General features: G+C 35.4%; 1 protein-coding gene across 4 annotated transcripts in view; it reads left to right on the top strand.

Annotated features, from left to right (window-relative positions):
* Positions 1–26,201, top strand: part of LOC136029957 (integrin alpha-PS2-like) — a 158,869-nt gene that overhangs the window by 47,280 nt on the left and 85,388 nt on the right. For 2 of the 4 annotated variants that reach the window (XM_065708508.1, XM_065708510.1), the window contains exons 5-6: positions 16,710–16,739; positions 23,928–23,989. In XM_065708508.1, coding sequence (XP_065564580.1) covers positions 16,710–16,739; positions 23,928–23,989 — 92 coding nt within the window. The remainder of the gene's footprint in view (positions 1–16,709; positions 16,740–23,927; positions 23,990–26,201) is intronic. The other 2 variants (XM_065708509.1, XM_065708511.1) reach the window with 1 other exon arrangement.

Here is a 26,201-nt window from a genome sequence, read left to right as displayed (position 1 = left end):
TTTTGGTTAGGTTACAATAAGTTTGTTTAGGTTGCGTATCTAACATATGCTATGCTTTACCACCCCCACCCCTAATTTTCAAATATATATGTCAACCGAATTTGTTTCTAAACTATTATAATTTTTTCTTACTTAGGTATATTTCCTTAGCATTAATTAAACTTCAGTTTTCTAGTGTTCCTCGTATAATACTTAAGTACCTTCCCTTCTATATATTTTCAAGTTCTTGGTTATGATTGAAAGCTGCGGCTCGTCACTAGATGTGGCATCGCCACCAACTGTTTCTCAGTGGCTTTACAATTGTCTTCGTTTAATAAAATGGACAAATACAATTGCCTTACTTAATTTTAGGAAAAACCATCAAACCGTAAACCGCAAAGTTGACCATCTTCCTTTATTAAATTCACATAGTAAATAAACAAAAAGTATTTGTGCGTTAATGTGTGAAACTTGGCAAATAGTCTGTCTTCTTCCTTTTGTACAATTTACAAATTGAAATTCTATCAAAACCACTTGTCTGAGTTTATGCTCCGGAGCTGAACGAACTAATTTCCCACAATATGTCCTGTAATTTAGCCATCCATATTAAGTAGCTTATTAACACCTGTGAAATATTTGGTAATACATGCTGTGTCTTATATCAATTGTTTTTTTTTCACCTTACTGTAATAGTAAACAAACTGAAAATAGTAATAAAACACAGGATATTAGCGGTGAAGATACACATGGGAATGGTTCACCGGCGCTGGACATTCGACAGGTATACCTGAGCCCAGTGTAGTCCTATATGAAGCTCTGACCAACGCTGTTAATAGAAAGAATATATATATATATATATATATATATATATATATATATATATATATATATATATATATATATATATATATATATATATATATATATATATATATATATATATCGACAGGTACAACTGAGTCCAGTGTAGCCCTGTATGAAACGCTGCTAATAAAAAGATATATATATATATATATATATATATATATATATATATATATATATATATATATATATATATATATATATATATATATATATATGTATACATATATACCATAAACTAATGTGTTTAAGTGTTATATTGAGTTTGTTTATTATACTATCTTGTGTGGTATAGTTTACAATAGACCACTAAGGGAAAGCTTACTGGTGTGCTGGATTAGTTTAGGGATAAAGGCTGCGGCTAATCACCGAGGGATCGTGGGTTTAACTGGAAGATTGATGGGGATCGGTGTCTAGTATTTTTTTCTAGGGGATCTTTCTTGATTGATAAATGTCGTTCGGAAATTCATTTAATGAGTTTTTTTTTCAAGTGAGAAAAGGATTTTACATAAAAAAAAGTAAACTTTGCATCAGATTGGCTATGCACTACGACATATGATCGGTCACCTAAAAAAATACACCAATCAGAAGTAAGCTCACATTTCTGAGGAACTTATGTAAAACCAGTATGATAGGTCCTGGTTTGTAAACATTCCTTTTGGTCCGGGAAATAAATCTTTCCAACCCCGTGAAATTGTTTTAACTTCTACTTTGAACAAGTTCTACCAGTGAGTTTATTTTATCGAAAAAGCGCTTCTTGGAGATGGGCTGGGCAGGCAAAGAGGGGGCAGTTGTACCCATAATAATTTGGAAAACATTTTAATTTATTAAATAAACTTAAAATTTTATTCGAAGAGAAACTGGTTTATATGATGTCACATTCATTTTCTGGTCAAAACATAAAATTGGACCAGGTTAAGAGATACATTAAATTTTTTTTTTTTTAAATTAATTAAAAAACAAGTTTTTTCTACTGAAAGTAAGGAAATGTTTAATAAGAAATTTAATTATGTTTGTTAAGGAATGTTTTAATAGGGTTTAAAATAGTCCGTTATTTTAAACTTAATTATTATTTACTGATCAAACTTAATTATACATTTTAAGAAATCTGTTATTAAAATATGTTTAAATATGAAAAATATGTTTAAAATATGTTATTAATTAATTTAAATCAATTAATCGACTTATTAATTAGGTTTGATTTACCTTATTTTAGTCTACTGAAATTAAAGTTGAAAGTAGGAACCTGTTTGAACATAAATTACAGCGGTACCTTGATTTATGACAATAATTTGTTCCATTGGGTGGCTTATTCATCAAAACCACCGTTATCTGAGATACGCTTTTTTCACACGCACTGCACACAAAAACACATGAAAGTGTGCGCGAAAGAGGCAAACGGTAGAATAGGTCTTGTAATCACATATACTAATTCATAAACTGAAAATACTAATTAAATTCAAGATTTTATTTTCTAAAGAAATATACTTCAGGAATCAAGGGGGCGTCCAGAGTTTTTATTCAGGAAGGGATTTTTACAATTAAAACTTTAAAAGGCTTTCAAAAATTTGTTTATATATATATATATATATATATATATATATATATATATATATATATATATATATATATATATATATATATATATATATATATATATATTTGTGTTACATTTCTATGGATTGGACACAATTTCAAGGGTGTTCAGACCCCGAACCCCCGTGTATACAGCCTCAATAGGAATATAATTTGGATTTATGTGTGAAAAAGCTGTTGTTACTGGCGTTCTACAGACAAGGCTTTCGGCTCGTTACCAAAGGCTCGTCGGATAAACTCACATACCGGCGGGGATTGTTTCTAGGATTTTCATTCTGTGGATGTACTAAAAATTTCCTTGGGTGGCGGAACAAAATTCAAGAAAATTTCATTTCACCCCATTTTCAGGAAAAGTGTTCTTGAGAGTTCCATTCGCAAGGGTGACCACGGCCTACACGACTCTTTTTTTCATCTAAGCTGTCACTTACCAAAGGCATACACATACCAGTTTTGGTTTTTACAGGCGACACTAGGATTATTCCAATCTTAGGAATGGGTGGATGAAGAATAAAAAAAGTAAATTTTAAGGATAGTAGTATTTAATTTTTCAGGAAGAGAGGCCTTCAGACTGATTTTACTGGGAGTTTACGGAAGAAAAAGTTGTTTATTTTTATTTAGTTGTTTATTTTATTTTATTTAATAATTAACACTTGGAAGTGTTTGCACTTATGGAAATCTGTATTCTCAAAATATACCACATGAATATTTTTTCAATAGCAATCAAATTATGAGCATTTTTTTTTAATGATGTTGCCCACGAAAGGGCGGTTTGAAAAACAAATGGCAAAACAGAATAAAAGTGGACTTCAAATATATTTGGCTTCTCTGCATTTTTCGCACAAAATTTATAATTTTAATTCAATGAAAACTCCTTTTTATATAATCAAGAAGTTTTTCCCAGTGAAAGAAAAGATGAAAACTAAAATTAAACAGAACAGTATTATTGAAAAGGTAAAAAAAGATTAAAAAGTAAAAAAAAAAATTAGACATTTTTTTCTTAGCCCCAAACCTAGTGGTATTAATTCGTGAAAATTAAGAGTTGGTGGCTAATATATTTTTAAAAATATAGGAAGAGTGGTAATTTTGTTGTTTGTCGTTTTTTTTTATGAAAATAGCAGGAAAAAGGTATTTTTCAATGAAAACACCAAAAAAATGCCACCCAATACTCTCCTCCTCCTAATTGACACCGCATCCCAAACCTTTGAGCTGTTGTGAATTCTAATCCTTTTTATCAGAATAATTTTACTGGGGGGGGGGTCCTCGTAAAATTATCATACAAATTTCTATTATGTTTCTCTCCTTTGTGAAGGTGTGTCCACTATTATGTTCATTCAAATTTTAGCTAAAGTTTAAATTTGGCCCAATTCTTTAAGATGACTTCTGAATCACAAAAGCCGTTTAATTAGAATCAAAAGCTCTTTTAAAAGCACTAAAAAAACTTTAGCGTAAAGAGCAAGGTATTGACGAGGGGGCATCCCCCTCATATGCGTAATAATGTCTGTTCGTTTTAAGATTTAATGTCGCTCCCTACTTTCGTAGAAAAGAGCAAATATTTTTCCCAAAAAAGAAAAAAAAACAAAAAGACAGCCGCCTATTCTTTAAATGCGGCTATATTTTGAAAAAAACAGCAAAAGAAAAATTTTATAGTTGCTAGAACAAGTTTTGTCTTGAAATTTGTATATCTTACTAGAATTCTATTCAAAAATGATCATAAGATAAGCATAATTCAGTCCTTCGGTTTCACATATATTTTGAGGTCGTAAATAGCAGGATTAGGTCACAGACCATAACTCCTGGCATTATGTCAGAAACTTGACATAAACGTGGCGTGGCTCCGTGACTTACGAGAAAAGTTTTTTTTTAATTTTGATTAAACAAATTCCAAATACATTTCATTATTCTGATACTGGAATCACTTTCGCAAGAACTACGCATTCGATTCTAGTTTGTTAGCTTGAGGGGGTACGCGACGTGGAATTTTGTTAATTTATTTGTGCATGAGGCTGCTGTAAAGTCAAAAAACCCTTTCTATTAAGGAGTGTCCAAACTAAGTTTGTAATTCCCTATGGTATGTGGTTAAATTACGCTACGTTAAGTGCAAAATTTCACACTTAAAATAGTCTTTTCACATTAGGATAGCATACAAATTCTTAAAACCTTTTTATTGGCTAAATTGGCAAAAACAAAGTTACACAAATATCGAACGGATCGAACTGAAAGACCGAACTAAAAAATAATTAAACATAAATTATTTATCACCTTTTGTTCAAAATTTGTCAATATACAGCCTATGGCTTAGAAGCGTTCCCCGGGAACTTGGATAGGGGTTTCAATTGGAGGCCCGATTACAGGATCCACTAGAGACCTTATTCAGACAGTAAATTGTTACATTAACACTAGACAATATGAATAAACAGGTCTGATGTTTGTGGGAGGTTACGGGGGAATAGAAGAATTTTCTTTTGGGGTCTAAAACAAAAATTGTATTTTTAGGTTTCACTTTTCCAGAAAAGGGTTCTTTAAGACATGTTATGGGCACCTTTCCCTCTGTGTACAGATACTCAGTCAGGTATAAAATATCTCTCCAGAATTAAAAATATCATTTACTTGTAAAAGATTTACAGCAGCCTATGAAAACAAAAATCGATGGACCCGTAAGCTGAAGATATATCCAAAAATACGATTTTACGATATCCATTATTTCTATTAATTATGTGTCAATGTCCTGGAGATTTGTTTTTTTGTAATTTAACAATTAATTTGCTAATTTACAATTTTTTGTAATGCAATCTTGATTTTTTTTGTGATTTTGTAATGTTGTTTATGCAAAACTATCTAGATTTGACCTTAAATTCAAACTTTCTTGCTCTTAAAGCGACATTTGAACAAATTTGGACCCCCTGGTGCCTTTCGAAAGGAAAGATTTGCCTTTCAAAAGACATGTTTGAATGGCAGGCAGCTCTGCTTTAGAGCGTATATACTGACAGTGCTTGCACTGTGTCGGATTTTCCAGAAATTGTCGGACTTTTTACCTTTTTGTCGAAAAAAAATCGTGTCAGACGTCGGCGTCGGATTTTCAGCAAAAAACGGATATTTGTCCGGTTTTTCATTTTTTCTAGAATTTCTTTTTGTTACTGGAGAAGGAAAAAATCTATCACTAGCTTAAAAACTTAAAAAATAGCTTAACAAGGTCCAATTGGTCTTCTGTAAAAGAGTTTATAGACATACAGTGCATCGTCGTGAGTTGGAAGAAAGAAAGTAAAAGAATGGCGGAATATACAGCTTTTTGATCTTCTAAATTTGACACATGTCTATGATTTTCGGCGTCACGTGCCTTCAATGAATCATCAAATGGCACTAAGAGGTTCTCTAACATAGTCTGCATTGTCCAGTTCCTTCTGACCTTACCATTTTTACGGCACTACGTAAATGTTTACCATTTTTACCACTACGTCGCGTGGCTTCAATAAGTCACCAAATGGCACTCAGAGGTTCTCTAACATAGTCTGCATTGTCTAGTACCTTCTGACCTTGCAATTTTTGAGCGTTGTTGTCGAGGGGTTCTTTTCAATCCCGAAAGATGTCAAAACAGATCAAAGAAACTATCTCAGAATTATGACTCTTACCTCAATTATGCAGGCCAAGTCTGGCATGAAAAGAAAGAGACATTTGTTCGCTGATTTATAAGTCAATGCTCTCCTCTTAGAACTAATCAAAATTGTAAAACCCATCACGACAGCAGAGGAGTGCGTTCAGTGTAGTTAAAAAATTCAGTAAAAAAAAACAAAAAAACAAGAGCTAAGAGCTCATATGGCACTTGTGACGAGGCAAGAAGAGCTAAGAGCCAAGAGCTCGTATGGTATGAGCTCTAACAAAATACTAAGAATCAATAGATTAATTTAAAAGGAAAATCAGAGGCTTAATGCCGGTCAGGATTTAAAATAAGAGCCCTGAGTCACGATGTCCTTCTAAATATCAAAATTCGTTAAGATCCGATCACCCACTCGTAAGTTATAAATACCTAATTTTTTCTAATTTTTCCTCTCCCTTTAGCCCCCCAGATGGTCGAATCTGAGAAAACGACTTTATCAAGTCAATTTTTGCAGCTCCCTGACATGCCTACCAATTTTCATCGTCCTAGCACGTCCAGAACCACCAAACTCGCCAAATCACTGAACCCCTCCCCCAAATACCCCAAAGAGAGCGAATCCAGTACAGTTACGTCAATCACGTATCAAGGACATTTGCTTATTATATCCACCAAGCTTCATCCCAATTCCTCCACTCCAAGTGTTTTTTCAAGATTTCCACCTCCAACTCCCCCGAATGTCAAAAGATCTGGTCGGAATTTAAAATAAGAGCTCTGAGACATGAATTCCTTCTAAATATCAAATTTCATAAAGATCCGATCACCTATTCGAAAGATAAAAATGCCCCAATTTTCACGTTTTCAAAAATTCCGATTTCCCCCTCCAACTCGTAATGTCACAGGATCTGGTCAGAATTTAAAATTAGAGCTTTAAAGCATAAGATCCTTCTAAATATCAAATTTCATTAAGATCTGGTCACCCTTTCGTGAGTTACAAATACCTCAATTTTCAAAATTACCTCCCCCCAACTCCACCAAAGAGAGGAGATCCGGTCCGGTTATGTCAGTCACGTATCTTAGACAGGTTTTTATTCTTCCAATCAAATTTCATCCTGAGATCTCCGCTTTAAGTTTTTTCTAAGATTTCTGGCCCCCCCCCTCCCCAACTGCCCCCCAGTGACGCTGGATCCGGCTGAGATTTAAAATGAGAGATCTGAGTTACGAGGTCCTTCTAAATATGAAGTTTCATGAAGATCCGATCACTCCTTCGTAAGTTAAAAATACGTCATTTTTTCTAATTTTTCAGAATTACCCCCCCCCCCCCAATAGAGCGGATCCGTTCCAATTATGTAAATCACGTATCTAAGACTTCTGCTTGTTTTTCCCACCAAGTTTCATCCCGGTCCCTCAAATCTAAGCGTTTTCCATGATTTTAGGTTCCCCCACCCCAAACTCCTCCCAGTGTCACCAGATCCAGTCGGGATTTAAAATAAGAGCTCTGAGACACGAAATCTTTCTAAATATCAAATTTCATTTAGATCCGATCACCCGTTCGCAAGTTAAAAATACCTCATTTTTTTCTAACTTTTCGGAATTAACCGCTCCCCCCAACTACCCCAAAGGGAGCGAATCCGTTCCTGTTATGTCAGTCATGTACCTAGGACTTGTGTTTTTTTTCCCACCAAGTTTCATCCCGATCCCTCCACTCTAAGTGTTTTCCAAGATTTTAGGTTTCCCCCTCCCAACCCCCCCCCCCCCATTGTCACCAGATCCGATCGGGATTTAAAATAACAGCTCTGGGACACAATATCTTTCCAAACATTAAATTTCATTAAGATCTGATCAACCGTTCGTAAGTTAAAAATACTTCAATTTTTCTAATTTTTGGAATTAACGGGCCCACCACTCCCCCCCCCCAGATGGTCAAATCGGAAAAACGACTATTTGTAATTTAATCTGGTCTGGTCCCTGATACGCCTGCCAAGTTTCATCATCCTAGCTTACCTGGAAGTGCCTAAAGTAGCAAAACCGGGACCGACAGACAGACAGACCGACAAACAGACAGACCGACAGAATTTGCGATTGCTATATGTCACTTGGTTAATACCTAGTGCCATAAAAAAAGATAATGAAAGTATGTTTTGTGTTTGAGGAAAAAAACATTCTAAATGTATTTTAAAAATATGTGAGATGAAAAAGAATAAAAGTGAGCATGCACAGGGTACGATCTATTTTCTTTTTGAATGGTAAAGATATATATGTTACCATTAAGGGAGGAGGAGCCATAAAACAGACAATGTAAAATCTTATCTTGAGAAAAAAAAGAAAGATTTCTACGCGATGAAGTCGGAAATTTGTCGGATTATGGACCAGTGTGGTGTCAGAAAAATATCAGATTTTCTGTGTTCCGGTGTCAGAATTTTCCGACTTTTTAGAGATACCGGTTGGAAATCTGGTAGGAATAAAGTGGAGGCAGTGTGTACTGACAGCAGTCATTTATAGGCGAGTTTATTTTATGGAAGCACGGATTTAAATAAACGTAAAAGTGGGCACATTATTGAATGTATGTAAAATTGTAATGACAAATGTAAGACAAATGAGAAATTTTGGGAGAAAGGGGTAGTGTAGGGATAGGAAATTCCCCTCCCTGTTCAAAGACACAGTGACAGACCAGAAGTTGGTGATCCTTTCACTCAACATGAGTTTCAAATACAGAATAGTTGAACAGCGAAAAGTCAAAAACATTATGGACACGAAAATCTTTATTAGCTTACAAGAATCCTGACTTAAGAAAAAAGGAGATTTGAGACATAATTGGGTGAGTGGCTTGTCAAGTATTTTAACTTGACAAACAAAACACACAAAATTGACAAAGAAGACACATTTCTGGTGTTGATTGTAACACAGAGAACAAAAGAGATTACCGTACTGTAATTCTGTGGTTAAAAGCTGTAATAGCTCCATTGGCTTATTTTCGTGAATTATTTTTTTAAGCCAATCAAATTATTTACTAAAGACGCTTCATTTTGGGAAGCCAAATAACTCTCTCAAATTTTGAGCCTCTAAATACGACAAGGTTTTTGAGTCACAACATTCTACATAAGCAAACTCTTTGTTTCTCCTCGGTAAGACTTGATAGTCCAGGACTTTTAGCTCAAAAAAGGGTCGAACCCGGACAAAATTGCAATATAAACGAAAATGGTACCAAAATGATCAGAAAAACATTCTGTACAACATACTAAAAGTCCCCATAAATCCGAGTGGGGCGAGTACCCGAAAAACAGGGGAAAAGGGGGAAATGCGGGGGAAAATGGGAAAAATGCCAAACATGCCCAGAAAATAGTTTAAAGTGAGTTTTCTGGGGTTTTCACATACGCTGATTACGAAATTGAAATCTAAAATTCAGTATAGAAAAAGAGTACTACGGAAAACGGGGGAACAGGGGAAAGAGGGGAGAAAAGAGAAGAATACAGGGTAGGGGTAGAAAGCGGTTTGGAAGATATTTTCTGGGGTATTCCTATCTGGTGATTATGAAATTGAGATATAAAATGATATACAAAAATCGATTAACATAAAACGGGGAAATGAGGGGGGGGAGGGAGGGGAAAAAGGAAAATATACAGGGTAGGGGTAGAAAGCATGTGGAAATGTGTTTTCTAGGGTTTTTCTATCTGCTGATTATAAACTTAACATCTAAAACAAAGTTCGAGAACAAATACAGGAGATCTATAGAGGTTGGGCTACCCCATAGGTTCGGAAAAGGCAAAAAAAAATTCGAGAAAGAAATACGGAAAAATACTGAAATTACATTATTCCGTATTCCTTGCCGTTATCGACAAGCGCGTGGGTTCGTCAACATAATCCTGTTCTAATTCGACATCCAGTAAGAGAAGCAAGGTAGACTAGTCACCACGGAGTTCCAGTGCCGACGACAAAACCTATCCTGATATGCTCCCATACCTCGCAGCTGCGGGGCATAATCTTTATGCCAAGTCAGTTCGTCTTTTTCTTCAGATGATGCAGGAACTTCAAGCATCGAATCCACAGCTCTTCGAACAGTTTGCAAGCGGCAAGTTTATTGCCCGACGAAGTGATCGTTTTTGGGCTGGATTGGCTCCAGACCTCGTCATCGAGACAGTCCTGATGAGGAGCTTAAAAACAGATGGAGGGCTGACAAGAGGAAAAGGGATGACTGAGCTTCAGAGAAACATATGGACAATGTCTATGCCAGTACTCGCTTCAGTGAATGATCTAATGCAGAAACTGACGGGTCTAGAGTACAGTTATAGTGAACAGCACGTTCCTGCGACCGCAGCACGAATACAGAGAGATACTAAGGATATACTGACGTTTCTTTAATTCCTTCTAGAGAACTCTCCTTTCACTAGTTCCACAGAGCTTAGAAGTATAGGTTCCGGGCTGATTGCCCATAAAGGCGTCAATGCAGAGGATGCTAAAGCTGTAGGTGAGCTGATCCTCCAGCGCATGGATGGCCAATCCGTCGAAAGTTTTTCATTCAGGAAGAAAGACAAAGTCGTTACATTGGCATCCGATGGGAACATTAGGATAGATGGCGAGATTTTGCATATCGATCCTGCACTGCTTTTTCAACGTCTTTCGACTGCTGCCCATACATCTGAAAATGACATGGCAGAAACTCTACGTTACGAACTGTGCAGTTATCCGCCCGCTTTGTTTGAGAATCCTGGCATAATGCGTCAGCCAGACAAACCTGCACTAGCGAAAGCAATATGGAAAGAAGCGAACACGGACTCGATTCACCACCTGCCAGTGTCAGATCGTGTCACTGTAGTTGACGGAGGTTGGCTGCTTCAGCAAGTACCTTGGAAGATTGGTGATACTTATGATTCAATCTGTGACAGCTATGTTAGTTTCGTTACTCGACGCTGTACCTCCCCAACTGTTGTCTTCGATGGATACAGCGCTGGTACAACCACGAAAGATGCTACGCACAACCGACGGTGTAAGGGAAGCCAGCATCAAGTGATCGATTTCAGTTTAGGGATGAAGCTCCAGAAAAAGAAGGAAGAGTTTTTGAGCAACTCTCAGAACAAACAGCGAATTATAAGCTACATCGGGGAAAAACTCAGAGCCAAAGGATTTGAAGTCGTCCATGCGAAGGACGATGCTGACTATCTAATCGTGAAGACTGCCGTAACGAAAGCAGAAAACTCTGAAACAATAGTTCTTGGCAACGACACTGACCTTCTGATTCTACTCTTGTATCACCTCCCGCCTAATGCAAAAACACTTTACTTCGAATCGTCAACGAACGCAAAAGAAGCGATAACACGGTTCTGGTGCCTCAACGAAGTGCAAAAAAAAATGGGAGAAGTATCCAGGCTGCTTCTGGTAGGGCACGCACTCTTGGGATGTGACACGACCTTACGAGTTTTCGGACTTGGAAAGCAAGCTGTGCTACCTCTTTTGAAGAAGAGCGAATTGTTCAGAAAAAAATGCAAAGTGTTTCTGGATGAATCATCGTCCAAAGATGAAATTGTGAAAGCGGGTGAATATCTTCTCCTCAGCTTGTATAAAGCACGACCAAACGAAGATCTCACTAAGCTGCGACATCGAATTTTCTTGGAAAAAGTTTCTTCGTCTAATACTACGGCGTTTGTTAAGCCTGAAAGGCTTCCGCCAACCGAAGCTGCAGCTTCATTCCACTCCCAGCGAGTGCGCCTCCAGGTATCCCGTTGGAAAGGGGAACCAGCTAACCTCGACCCGGCTGACTGGGGTTGGGTCCTCAGAGACCATAAATACTCACCTGTGATGACCCATTTGTTGCCCGCACCTCAGACTCTTTTGATTGTCGTGAGATGCAACTGTAAGACAGGCTGCGAGAACTCGCGATGCAGCTGCAAGAAAAATGGATTAGCGTGTACGTTCGCGTGCGGAGAATGTCAGGGTATCAACTGTTTGAACAGGGACAACGAGATTGTCGAAGACGAGGAGCTCGACTAGTGATATCAATGCTGTGTTTTTCAAGTCAACTATACTGCCTTCGAAAGTGCAAATTTTACATATAATAGCCACTTTATATATAACTGCCAAGCGGTTGTTTTCTTTATGTTTAGTAATTCAAATGGTTGTAAGAAATGTCTGTGATTCAAGAAAGTACAAGTTTGATACTTAAGCGAGTTATTTTGTCCATAGGCCTACTTATTAGCCATTAGCAGCTGGCTCAGGAGTCAGGCCTCCCTTCCCCTTTTCCGTTGTTTCCTCCAGTTTTGTTCGGTTTTCATGGTTCTCGTTTTCTTTCCTTCATTTTAGGGGTCAGTTTCGTGATCAGCAGATAGAAAAACCCCAGAAAACACATTTCCACATGCTTTCTACCTTTACCCTGTATATTTCCCTTTTCCCCTCCCCCCCCATTTCCCCGTTTTATGTTAATCGATTGTTTTATATCATTTTATTTCTCAATTTCGTAATCACCAGATAGGAATACCCCAGAAAATATCTTTCAAACCGCTTTCTACCCCTACCCTGTATTCTTCTCTTTTCTCCCCTCTTTCCCCTGTTCCTCCGTTTTCCGTAGTACTCTTTTTCTATACTGAATTTTAGATGTCAATTTCGTAATCAGCGTATGTGAAAACCCCAGAAAACTCACTTTAAACTATTTTCTGGGCATGTTCGGCATTTTTCCCATTTTCCCCCGCATTTCCCCCTTTTCCCCTGTTTTTCGGGTACTCGCCCCACTCGGATTTATGGGGACTTTTAGTATGTTGTACAGAATTTTTTTCTGATCATTTTGGTACCATTTTCGTTTATATTGCAATTTTGTCCGGGTCAAACCCTAAAAGTCCTGGACTATGAACCTTCCCCCCCCAAAAAAAATTTGGCGTGTTTGCCTAAAATTTTGATATACCTGGTCAAAACTTCAAAATCTATAAGCCAAATAGCACTGTCCTTAATACCCATCGTTGGTATGTCAAATTTTTAGCGAGTGACAAGATCAAAAAGTTTTTTGGTCAATTTTCTTGTCATTCTACAGTTTCTGTCTTCATTGAATCCTTCCGGACACATAAAGTTAGGATACAATGAAGTGCCATTACGCAAAAATGGCAAAGACAATTCACACTTCCAAACGGTTCAGTTATGTCTTCGTTCAGGGGTCTGCATGCCGTTTTTTGAGCCTCTTGCCTTAAAAATCATGAAGAAACAATCGTAAAATTAAAGTTACTATTACAGATGCCTCACAGATTCTAGGAAACAGTATTAGATTAAGACAATGCTGTTAGACAAATTAATTGCGAATTAATTAATTAAATTAATTAATATTTAATTTAATTAATTAATTAGCGAATTAATCAGACAATGGCATAGTTTTTGCTTTTAGGTCTCTGCTCTCTTTTCTGATATTTCATTATTTAAAAAAGCTAATCATTATTCTAAAATGAGTCCTAATATTTAGCATTCATCTGGCATTAATCACATTGCTCTAGAGGAGGAAGAAATGTTCCTTTGATAATTAATGCAATTAAGTCATTTGACAATTAATATCACTAATGTCATAATGAGATTCACAGTGACTAAGCACAATAAATAAGGTAATTCATATTATCATCTTCACGCTGAAAACGAAAGAGTGCTTCGGGCTTTTTTTTTAAGAAGTTGGAAGATGAGGAATATTCTTCTAGGTCTTTATCGACTGATCTTCATTGTAGATTAAAAAAAAAATTAACTGAAAGTAAGGAGCGACATTAAAACTTAAAATGAACAGAAATTACTCCGTATATGAAAGGGGCTTTTCCTCCTCAACGCCGCGCTCTTTACGCTAAAGTTTGACTCTTTCTCTTAACTCTACTATTTAAAACAGTAAAAAAACTGTAAAAACTGGTCAAAGTTTGTAACTTTTAGCCCCTCTCATGGGGACTGTTGGGGAGTAAGTCGTCCCCAAAGACATAGTTATTGGGTTTTTCGACTATGGTGAATAAAATGGCTATCTCTGAATTTTGATCCGGTAACTTTAGCGAGCAAATGAGCGTGGGAGGGGGCCTAGGTGCCCATCAATTTGTTTGGTCACTTGAAAAGGGCACTAGAACTTTTAATTCCCGTCATATTGAGCCCTCTTGAAACATTATAGAACCACTGGGTCGATATGATCACCCCTAAAAAAAATAAAAAAATAAACACGCACCCGTGATCGGTCTTCTGGCAAAAAATTAGAATATCCACATTTTTGGAGATAGGAGCTTAAGACTTCTACTGTGGGGTTCTGTGATACGCCGAAGGCGATGGTGTGATTTTGGTTAAGATCCTATGGCTTTTAGGGTATATTTTTCCCTATTTTCTAAAATAAGGCAAATTTTCTCAGGCTCTCAACTTTTGATGAGTAAGACTAAACTTGATGAAACTTATATATTTAAAATCAGCATTAAAATGCGATTATTTTTATGTAACTATTGGTATCAAAATTCTATTTTTTAGAATTTCGGTTGCTATTGAGCCGGGTCGCTCCTTACTCCAGTTCGTTACCATGAACTGTTTCATATGAATTTCCTTTATAAGGGGCAGAGGATATTGTAAATGGCTGTTCCTAAAAGTGTTTCACTTGGCTATTAGTAGTTCAAAGATAACGGAACATTATTTTATAACACTCTAGGGAAACCTTAGTTCTGCACGTGCCTCCAGACGAACATCAAAATTATCTGTGTATCGTGTATCACGATACACTGAGTATCGTGTAGCACGATCAGTATCATGAGTATTGTGTATCTGAGTATCAAAATTCTCTGAGTATCGCTGCTACGATGACATCCTGTCACTGAGGTTGGAAGGGACTGTTAAGCAAATCCTTGTGGTAGGGGCGCTTAAGGATATTTCCGGGTCTACCCATACGACAAGGTCTCTTTTAGTGTAAAAACAGTGCTTATTTGGGATTCTGTGGTTGTTTCTTCGAGAAAAATGACCTAAGAACCTCCATCAGTGAACTGTAGCACCGTTTATAAGACGTTAACCTAACGTCTTTGAATGGTTCGCTTTGTTATATCTTGTAGCGAGAAAATATAGCAGTGGATATGGCAAGATAAGTTACATTATTAATTTTAGTATATTATTTCTTATTCAAATCGCAATTCATTATTCAAATTGAATTAATCCCACGAAAAGTTTAAAACCCTTTATTTTGGTCCCCTATAAAATTACGAATAATATTAGATACTTCCTTTCGCTTTGGTCACGATGATATGCTAGTTTTCAGTTGTTTTTGGTTCTCTTGTTTGAGGAATTATTGCTGTTTCATCATAGCAATGTTTCTTGGCTCGTTCGCATGAGAAATTTTGGCAAATTTTCTAGATTATTTTGGTGTTACACAAACTATTTTTCTTTCCTTTTTGGCTACTTACATAAACTACAAAAGATAACGAATTCCAAAAAAGGAGATAGTGTGGCAATAGTATGCAAATCTGACCCGAAGTCAAGCATGCCAAATGAAGCTAAAAGAACTGTGGGTGTAAAAAATTGAGGTTGATCACCATTAAGCATGATTCATAGTGTATTATTATTGTTGTATGATCAAATTCCATGAATCGAGTTTCGATTTTTACCTCAAAGTACCAATGGCATACAAATAAAAACTTCTTTCGCCATCTGGGCCCATTTTAGGTCTATTCGTATCAGAAAACTACTATTTTCTAATCATTTTTTCTTCAGTTGTTTAAAATTTACGAAACTTATCGGGTAATATCAAATTTGCGCCAGTCTTGCCACTTTAGCCATGAAAATAAATAATCAAAACTATTTATTAGGTCTAAGAATGTTTAAAAATACAAACATTGACTTTTTTTTTTATCTCTAGAGACATCTGCACCTTCCAAGGAAAGCTACAGCTCGGGAGCTGTTCCGTGCCATATGTATTTAGCTTATTTTTGCTGGTTTCTCACCCTATCTAAGATCTTGTATCTTTCGACAGTAAACGGTTTTACTGAAAATCTTACGACACTGGTCTCAGTTAATGGCCGCTTTTTCTAAAAACATCTTTTTTTCATTACACCCTGATCAGTGGTCTAACGACTTTGATGAGATTGTCACCAAAGCTCTTTTTCTATGTTCTATTTAATAGCGAGCTGTGTAATTCTAGCACATTGACAAGGCGAAAAACGATAATCCGTGAGCTGTAAGAAGTAAGATCTTAGCACTTTGATGAGTAAAAAAAACGGGCTTATTAATAACTTTATAAGAAAATTTAGTGGATGCATTACATCTTGTGATTAAATTATCAAACAGACTAGCAATGAATTTGGCAGGCGTGATACAGACTAGAAACAGACTAGCAATGTCTAGTGGTGCATATGTGTTTGAAAAAGTTCTTAAATTTTTTTTTGAAAAAATTCCCTTTTTTACTTTGGTAGTAATGTGCTTTCAACGTTGTTTTAAGAACATGTGCCATCATCATTTCAAAGTTCATCCATCATTATTATTTTTTCACAGTAATTCATTTAATATAACAAGCTGGCCTGCAATCAGTTAAGAAGTTCTGAATTAATGTCTTTCCCCAGAAAATTTTAAGATTCTTGATAAGACTACATACTTATGTGCTAGTGACAGACTCGGAAAATGATAGGACTACATATTTAGGCATGTGCTAGCGACAGAATCGAAAATCTCCAAACGAAAAATGTTTTTTTGTCATTATTATGTAATTTTTTTTCTATCCTAGGCCGGGGTGTTCCTGACAATTCAGTGGAGTGTAAGTAGACCTATAAAACAGTAGCTTATGTCAACGTCGATTCATCATTTTGTCATTGCATTGCCTGAAAATTCAGTCTATTTGTATTTCTTACTCATTCTGTCCCTCGAAATTGAGTTTTTATGTCAGAGTAGGAAAAATTCAACCAGCTGTGAAGTCTTGTCGACTTCAAGGGGTTGCAAATCTGGGTGTACTTCATATACACCCGAAGTTTAGAGGCGCGAGGGGGATAGTGGAGGTAACAACAGAAAACCAGATATAAACTTACAAACATACTGGATAAGGTTGTAAGTACAGGAGGCAGTGCTGGGGGTGTGAAACTGTTTACACTTAGGAGAAAAAGTGAGAAACCCCTTTGCTTGGCTTAGAAAAAAAGTCTAGATGTGTATCTGGCGTCATTAGTATAAATACATCAGCCAGGTTACGCATAGCTGAACACTGTGACTCACTTAAAATCTTTTGAAACAACTTAACTCGTTGAACATTCATTGTATGGTTTTTGTACTTTAAGTAATGGAAGAGTAGCCTATACGCGAATTTGTTTTGCATTACTTCTTTAATATATATTGTTTTTTCAATGACTTTTTGCTGTTTTCTATAGACGTGGATTTCTTTATTTCTCCACGCTGGGGGTGGCTCAACCCCGGAAAAGAAAATAGTTTTTCCTGATATTCGCAGAACATTTCAGAGAAGAACCCGAAGTTTCTTGGGGAAGTCGGCCTCTCCTGCATTTTGCACAGCCCTTCCTGTCCCCATACTCTGTGCCTATGCTAATTCTGACAGTTTGGATTCAATGTAGTTTGAACTATAGTTAAGCCTAAACAAATTCGGGAAATGATTGGCTCAAGGTAGCGGCATTAACATATTCAAGACAGTTGTTTTCTTCTCTGGAAAAGGAGGGGACTCGTTAAGATTAGTTTCTAGAAAAATTTATGAAAAATTAGATTTTTCCAAAATAACGCATTTCATAAAAAATTTCTTCATAATTTTATTGAACATGAATTTAAAATCGAGCAAGATTTAGAAGAAGCATAAAATCAACTTAGAAGCCCAAATGGGTACCAACTCTAGTCAGAGGTGTAATTTGAAGGGTTGGCATGTTTCAGGGATTTGGAGCCCTAGCCAAAGTCTATGTGGGAAAACGACAAGCTTTGTTCAAAGCTGCGTGTGTTAATGAAATACTGTAGTTTTTCAAGTAGTTGCATGTATGTACGCAGGAGTGGCGGAGTAAGTGGGGGTTCTGGCCTCTCTTGCGCCCTGGGCAAAATCTTGATTAGCTACCCCTGTCTCTCAAAAAATTTCAGGCTAAATCGGATAAATCTTAACAAAATTTTCATTTATTAACGAAATTTTGTCAAGTTTCTACTTTATTTTAATAATAAAAAAAAAATAAAAGAATTACAAACTGATTATAACTGTTACGTTATTTGTTTGAAATTTTACGCCCCTAAAATTTCTGCGCCCCGGGCTAGTATCCCCTCTGTCTTCCTCCAGAAACCACCTCTGTGAGAAGGGTTGTAGGCCCAGCACCCTATAAATCCCAAAATTTTCCTTAATTCCTTGACCCTTCTCGATTCGAATTATGAAACTTTTTTTTTAAATTATTGTCCTTCAAAAAATGCACTGCGTTATTATTGTCGTAGCCTACTTGTCTGTGGTTGCATCAGGTCTTCCGTCTTTGAACCTCAGTCTGCAATTCCATGACTGCGTTGCTGCTTAGAGTAGTAACATAAGTCCCTGTATTCTTCCAATCTATCACTGTGATATTTCTTTGGTTCTCTGTCATTTGCATTCAATGCGTTTCTTTTCTTTTAATATCGTATAGATTTGCAAGGGGTTCAATTCAACTGATAATAAAAGAGGTAAGTGTTTGAAATCTTTGATGTTTGATTCTTCATGTTATCTGTCTAAATTTCAAGCATGGTTCGCTCCGGATCGGAAATTCGCTTCTGCAGTTTTCTGACTGCTTTGAGAAAATGCTGCCATCTTTTCGGGAGTTTACTGCATCCGCTTCGCTTTTCTCTCTTTTTGATTTGAAAGTAGACGAAACATGAATTTAAACATAAAAATAAAATTTTAAAATGTAAAATATATTACATTAAAAAAATAAAAGAATATTATAAATTAAAAAAATGTAATTAAATATCAGAAATTTAAAAATATAAATTCATATGCACGCTCTATGAAAATTCTGTTTTTTTCGTTAATATAAAGTTTTGAAAAAAAAAAAAATCATTTCTTTTCTGTAATATGAATTTTTTTTACGCAACATTCGATTTTATTTTAGCTTTGTATTTCCATTATCAAATTTAGGAACGTCAGAGAAATAGGGTAGAACGCTATTTCAGAAACCTCCCTAAGACCCATGTAAGTACTTCGCTCAAGACTAATAAGATAAAATATTCTGTATTCAGTGACCCAAAAATCATAATGCGACACTTTTCGTCAAAGTATTTTTTTAAATCTACACTATTCAATTCATGTTTATATCATTTGATACAATCCAACCGATTTAGTTTTTACATCAATCCAATTCAAAATCACGTGTATATTGAACACTAGAAAAAACAAAACAAAAAACAAATAGCCTATTTGCCATTAACAATCGAAAAGCCTAACATATATTTTTTGTTCCGTGTTCCCCTTCTTTAAGATTCATATTTGAAGAAAATGTGGTCATGTAATCTGAAATCCTAAATTTTGCCGAATTTCTGGGCACTTCTTATTCGATATGTCCAGAAGATTATTACCAAAAATCGCTGCGTACATTCTTAGTGAGATTTATTTTAATTTTCGACAGTCAAAATACAACCTTTGCAACGATTTTGATGGCACCAGAAATTCGCGGTTTTCGCAAAATTAAAATCGCAAATGGGCTGAAGGGACTAAAAGAGCTGATTAAGTTCAGCTTCGCTTCCTAAAGGATATCCCTTGTCTCACCAAATAATTCCTCTTCTCGTAATTAGAGCCTCTGATTGAACTTCCGGATAACAGATGTTGAATTTAACACACGTTCCATGTCGGGGTCGAAAATCCTTGGAATCCTACCCTTCACTAAAGGTCGATAGGGTTATGGCAAGAAAGATGGCAGATCAAGGATTTATGGAAAGCATCGTTTTCTAGTCATATTCTATGAGTTATTATATGTTTATTTTCTAATATACCTGATTTATAATGTCACTAATGTTCTTTTCATTGACAAGGGGGCATTTGAATTAGAATGTAAGACTGGAATAGAGGGGTAAGGGCATAAAAAAGCATAAGACTTTTTTTTAATACAGTGGGAAGCTACTAGATTCTATTGGAAATGATAGTTAACATCCTGAACAAATAAAAATAAAACAAATAAAACAAATTAAAAACAAAAGAATAAATAAAAATTTGAATAAATAAAAAAAGGGATACAGTACTTTCACATACATCACTAATTGATATAAATGGGCTGAAAACAAGGGAATATCTGGAATTTTTGTACAGTGGGTGTGTGTGTGTGTTTTTTTATTTTGGGGGGGGGGGTAAAAATTATTTGTATTTTTGTTAAGTTTTTAAGAGTCAAAACAAGAATCTCGAGGGGAATCAAACCTCTTGATCCCCCTCCCTGGATAGTGCATTGGCTTAAAACCGTACATATCTGTTATTTGGAGGGACTGTGTTTGTCAATAAAACCATTATTGTTACAGCCGTAACATTTTTTTCTTCACCAGTTGTTTCCAACTATTTATCAAACGTAGTTTTCCTTCCTCGGAGCTTATTTCTTACATATTTTTCATAATTAATGAACAAATTTGCATATAATCCCCTTTTTTCATTATCTCATTTTGCACAATTATAAGTATTTTTTCAGACTTTAATGAATAATTGTGTATATATTTCTTTCTTTGAAGTTTATTTACTATCCTTTCGTTGAGCTTATTTTCCATTTTTTTTAACTTTTTATAAAAAAATTCGAATATATTTATACTTTTTGTTACAGTTAGCGGTAAACCTTATGACTCATTCCGTAAACAAACCTACAAATATAAATTCAAATTAGGAAAAAGTTTATTAATGCAAAAGTATATTGATTCTTCGACTATGGATTCTTTTATGAAAGCTTCATGTCTCAGCAGGACCGTATTCATGGAGGTAGGGGGTTGAAGCCCCTCCCCTCCCCGACTGTAAAAACGTAATAGAATGCATATAAACAAATTTTGATGAGTTTTTGAAGTTTTTTTTGTCCCTTTCCCCCCAAATAAGCTCCTTTCCCAAACAAAAATCCTGGATACCTCCCTGTGTGCGAGTCTCAATATTTATCCTACATTTTCATGAGCCATAGCCCATCTGGCTTTGAATTTTAAAACATACACTTTGTCATATAATTGGTACGGATTATCCATCTTTACCACTTATTAATGCTCATGCACACAGACAAATGTTTATGTACGTATAAGAAAAAAATATTCCCTGGGATACAGCATTTTCAAGAAGGGGGTATGATTGGAAAAAATTTCAGAGAACACAGATTGATAAGCTGTTCTCCAAGGGAGAATCAGCAAGGTAATGTAGAATAATTTTCAGAGAACACAGATTGATAAGCTGTTCTCCAAGAGAGAATCAGCAAGGTAATGTAGAAAAATTTTCAGAGAACACAGATTGATAAGCTGCTCTCCAAGGGAGAATCAGCAAGGTAATGTAGATCAAGAAAGTAGAAATTTGATTGGACATACATTGCCCTGCTGGTCCCATTTTGACTGCAGCTGCACAGGCGTTTTTTTTTTGGCAATTTTTCGGATATGAATTTTAGGTGTAACAACGACGATAAGTATTATAACCTTTTCAACCTATTCCTCAATTTTATTCTTTATTTCACAACATCCTATGTCAAGGTCATGTACTTAAACTCATTTATATCAAAGTGGTATTGAATGCAGGGTTACAAACTGGACATATTTTATGTCAGAAGGACAAATTCCCATGTGCCGAGCACTATGACGTAATAGGGCAAAACAGTGACACATTTTAGAAGTTTGGCACATAAAAGGACAAAAAAGGGACACATTTTGTATATTTGTGACATGAAACGAAACATTTTTCCAACTGGATTTTGGTAAAAAAAAAATTTCACTTTCTACTAAGGTCACTTTCCACTAAGGTAGTGCTTTTTTTAATATTGTTTTTCTTTTTGAGCATCCAGGTTTTGCTAGAGATTTCGTAAGTAAACGATTCTCTCCGAATTAAGAGTTTACCTTTTTTACGAGTTTCTTGCTTTCACACTAAGTCATTTTGTATGAATGTTTATATGGATATTTTTTTCGTTTTCATTACATTTGATGTTAACTGGCCACTTTGAAATAGATTTACTGTTGGGCAATAATATAACTGTTAAAAAAAAGTAACCTCTAGTTTTGGTAATTCAAGATGAACATATTCTAGCTAAAAAAAGAGAAAAAAAATGCACATTTGTGAATGCTCATGAGACACAATTGTGGAAAAAAGCTGTCAACCCTGATTGATAGTTGAAAGATTTACCAGTAGTAAATTTTGAAATGAAAATTCCTATTCGAGTTATGATAGGCATTCAAAGAGCCAAATCAAAGAGTATGGGTAACTTGCAAGAGTGGGGACTGTCTCTACTGTCTCAATGCCATTTAGCGTTTGGCGACACTTGTCATTTTTTTCAGTGCAGTATTTATTTAATTTATATAGTTGGCAAAATTTGTGCAGTAGTATTTGTCTGATCTCTGTTCCTGACAGGAAAACAACTACTGAAGTCGAAAAAATGCCGTGTCAAACGAAAAATAATTATTTGTTATTAGTTTTACCCTAAAGCGGCTGGTAACAACAATGCAGCCCCTTATATCCTCATGACAAGTAAAAGAGGCAAATATTACACTTCCTTATTTTCCTCTTCTTTGGAATGAAAATAGTAACGAGTATAAAATTATTGTTAATGATAAATCAGCTTCTGGAACGGATCAAAATTAAATCTTCAGTTCTCTCTTGATTCGTTTGCATGTCTGGCTTTTTCAATATTTTGTGGCTATTCGTCCAGTGTTATGTAAAATTTCGACTTCATCTACAATCTGTTTATGCAAAATATTTTTTTTCTGTTTATTTTTTTTATTACGTCAAGGGCATGAAATTTCATAGGAGGTTTGTTCAAAAAATGCTTCATTTCTACCACCTTCTGTTAGACATTCTTATTCGTACTTTCAGTCGAATTTAATCTTTATCAGTAAATTCTAAAAAGCTTACAAATCTACGTTTCCATTTATGGCAAGTTAATTATAATAATAAGGGCGTCTCAAAGGACGCCCTTGGCTTTTCCGAGAAAATATGAAATTTCGTCTTTTCAAGCAGATAAATAGTATGGCTATCAGAATATTCTTCCTGCTCTTATTTCTGTTTAAATCATTATTCTATTGTTTCTTTTTACATAAAAACATTTTCAAATGCTGACTGATCAACAATTCCACTTATGGTAAGTTCACAAACATGCAACAAGGAGCAACATTAAAACTTAAAACGAACGGAAATTATTACCTATATGAGCAGGTTCATCCCCTCGTCAATACCTCGCTCTTTACGCTAAAGTTCTAATTCTTTAAGAATCACCCTCGAATCACAAAGGCTATTTAATTAGAATAAATAGCCATTTTGAAAGTACTACAAAAACTTACCAGTTCCGGTCTACAATCTATTCTTAGCCGTTATAGTGTAAAATCTGAATTATGACCTCGTGACCCGTTTTGCAAGCTGAGGCCGAGACTGTTGTCAGAGTGTCTGAAATTATTATTACTGATTTGTAATTTTTTTTAAATCGTTAGTCTAAAATCTACATTATGCTCCCGTGACCAGTTTCACAGACCAAAACTGTTCCCAAAGTGTCTGAGCTTACCATTAAATACCGTTAAATGTTCTTACCACCAAATGTACAATTTTTAATGGAGGTTGTCATACTTACTACTTTCCTATTGCTGGTCTTAAACAGGATTCACTATAATACAGCACCCAGAATTCAGAATAAATCAGTCAGAAACATGAATTGCACGGGAATACAATGTTGCCCTTCAAAAGTGACTTGTCAAAAACGGCTTTCTTATAATCAGCCATTTCTTACATGTACATTTCCGATATATGCTACTTAAATTTTCATTACGAATTTATACTTAAATTATCTAATTAATTAATTGGTGTATTTAATTTTAGCAAGCTGGGGCTATCACCGTCAAGGGTCATGTCAAGCTGGCCTAGGAGCTGCTCTTTCTCCCGTAAGCTTTTTTTGAATTTTTTCTTCCTTTTTTTAGCTTAGGTAGTTGGTGCTTATATTGCATAGGAAAATAATTCCATAGACCAAACTGCTTTTTCATAATATAAAAAAATAATGACCCAGAAAAAGATTTGTCTATTTTCTTCAAGACAGTGTGACCGAAAGAAAATAAAAACACTAACAAAATTTTGAATATGGCATCTGTGCACTCCATGTGTGTTATCAGCACATGTGTGTTATCAGCGCATTTTTCACACCAAATAGTGTGAAAAAGCCAGAATGGGCTTTTTCACACTATTTGGGCACTTTTTTTTAAGTGGTTCCACGTTGAATTCTTTAAGTCAGCGCATTTAAAGCCAGTTTTTTTTTTATAAACTTAAGATAAATAGGGCAAATTGAGATAAGAATATGGGAGGCCAGATTAATGACGCTTGTAAGTATGGTCCTGAAATGTAGGCTATGTGCTTCGAAAGGCTAAGGGCGTTTTCTAAAGGATTTTTCTAAGAATAGTTTTAGGCAACTGTTTGACTGTAAGCCATGTGAAAATGGGGTTCGGTAACATTTTCCTGTGCTATAATAGAAAAAGCTTAAGGTGGCCAGGCCGTAATAGGAAGAAGCCATAATGAAACATTTGATGGAAATTAGTACTTATAAGAAGGGGTAACCAGTGTAGCTCTGAGTAAATTGGAGTGGAGGAGGAGGGCATGAACGTATATTTGGTCTCAGGTGACTTGGTATTCTAGTATAATGTTAGTGGTAGTAGAAATAATTGTTTTTAAACTTTACATTTTCGTTTGGTAACGGGGGCTTTGGTGGTTGTTTTTTTTTATGGTGGCGGGTTGTTATTGTTTTATGGTGGTTTTTATGGTATTTTATAACATATGGTCACCAGGTAACAACAGTTTCATAATAGTAAGCATCTGGTAACCTTGGTCCAGTCTATAATTCGTAATGGTCAAGGCCGGTTCACTATTATATATATTTTAATCATATTTATATTAATGGTTCAGATTGTCTTAGCTGATGATAAGTGTTAAGTGTTTGATCAAAATAAAATTCGGAGTTTCTTTTTTCAGTTTCATTGTCTTGAAAAATTACACCAATTCCTTTGTTTAACATGGCTGAAAACTGCGGATTCTTTTTTGCTTTGCCTTGAAATTTGAATATGACTTATTTTGTGGCTTCATTTGATATATTGTGGCTTCACAGTACTACCCTCACTAAAGTAAGCTGTATCAGGTAGTCTTTAAGCTAGAGACAATGAAAGTTTATTTTTTGATTCAAAAAACTTTTTACCGATAAAAAAAATATATAAAGAAAATACCCCAGCTCCTGTAAGGTAAATGCTCATCTATAAAGAAAAAGAAAAATAGAAATATTAATAATAATAATAAAAACGGTGCTTGTCCATGATTCAGAACTTACTCAAAAATTTTTATATTTAAGAACTAAAAAAAAACCGGTTTAGCTGTCTGTATTTGGAGACAATTAGCTTAGACTCAGTGGAAAAACTACGTTGTAGGTATATTTTAATTAAATATTTAATATATAGAGTTGGTGTTTTGTTAGGTTAGGTATTTAATATAATATATTCTGGGCGGCCTGCTTTACATAATTTTCTCCTGTAGTTCTCATAATTTTGTTAATAAAGTATTATATTTTTATCATATTTTAGTATACTTGATTAGTATTAACCTAACTTCATTTCTTGGGTGTGTTCTGGATAATGAACAAGTACCATAAAAACGTCCGTACCGCTGCCCGAACTCCGGTCCGACATTTCGCCAATGTCAATGTTAAGCCAGTTTTAGCTCTGGAGGTGTTCTAATCGGGGTGCAACCGAGAGTTTACGTTTTTTGGCAATTTAACTAATCAAAAGGGGGTCAATAAATAGGCATCTCTATTAACCTACTCATGATCGATCACTTTTCGTACAAATTCTAGCTTCACATTTTGATCTCTTCAAAGAATGCCTTTATTTAAGTCTTCCCTGCGAAGGAGCGAACGTGAATCAAGGAAGTCGATTCATCCAAATTAAACAAAGCTTTATCTAATATATCGACAGGTGAAAAACATGAATAATGACCCTCCTAAAAACATTTTGTATTTCGTGGCTTTGATTTCAAAACACGGCTGATGGTTACGCCTATAAGCTACAGATAATAATTAATGGTTCCAAAGCTTTGCTGTTTCTAAGATGTATTTGATTACTG

Source organism: Artemia franciscana, chromosome 8 (genome assembly GCF_032884065.1).
Source record: "Artemia franciscana chromosome 8, ASM3288406v1, whole genome shotgun sequence".
NCBI lineage: Eukaryota > Metazoa > Arthropoda > Branchiopoda > Anostraca > Artemiidae > Artemia > Artemia franciscana.
The sequence above is the reverse complement of the archived record's forward strand: the minus strand, read 5'-3'. Positions and strand labels throughout refer to the sequence as shown.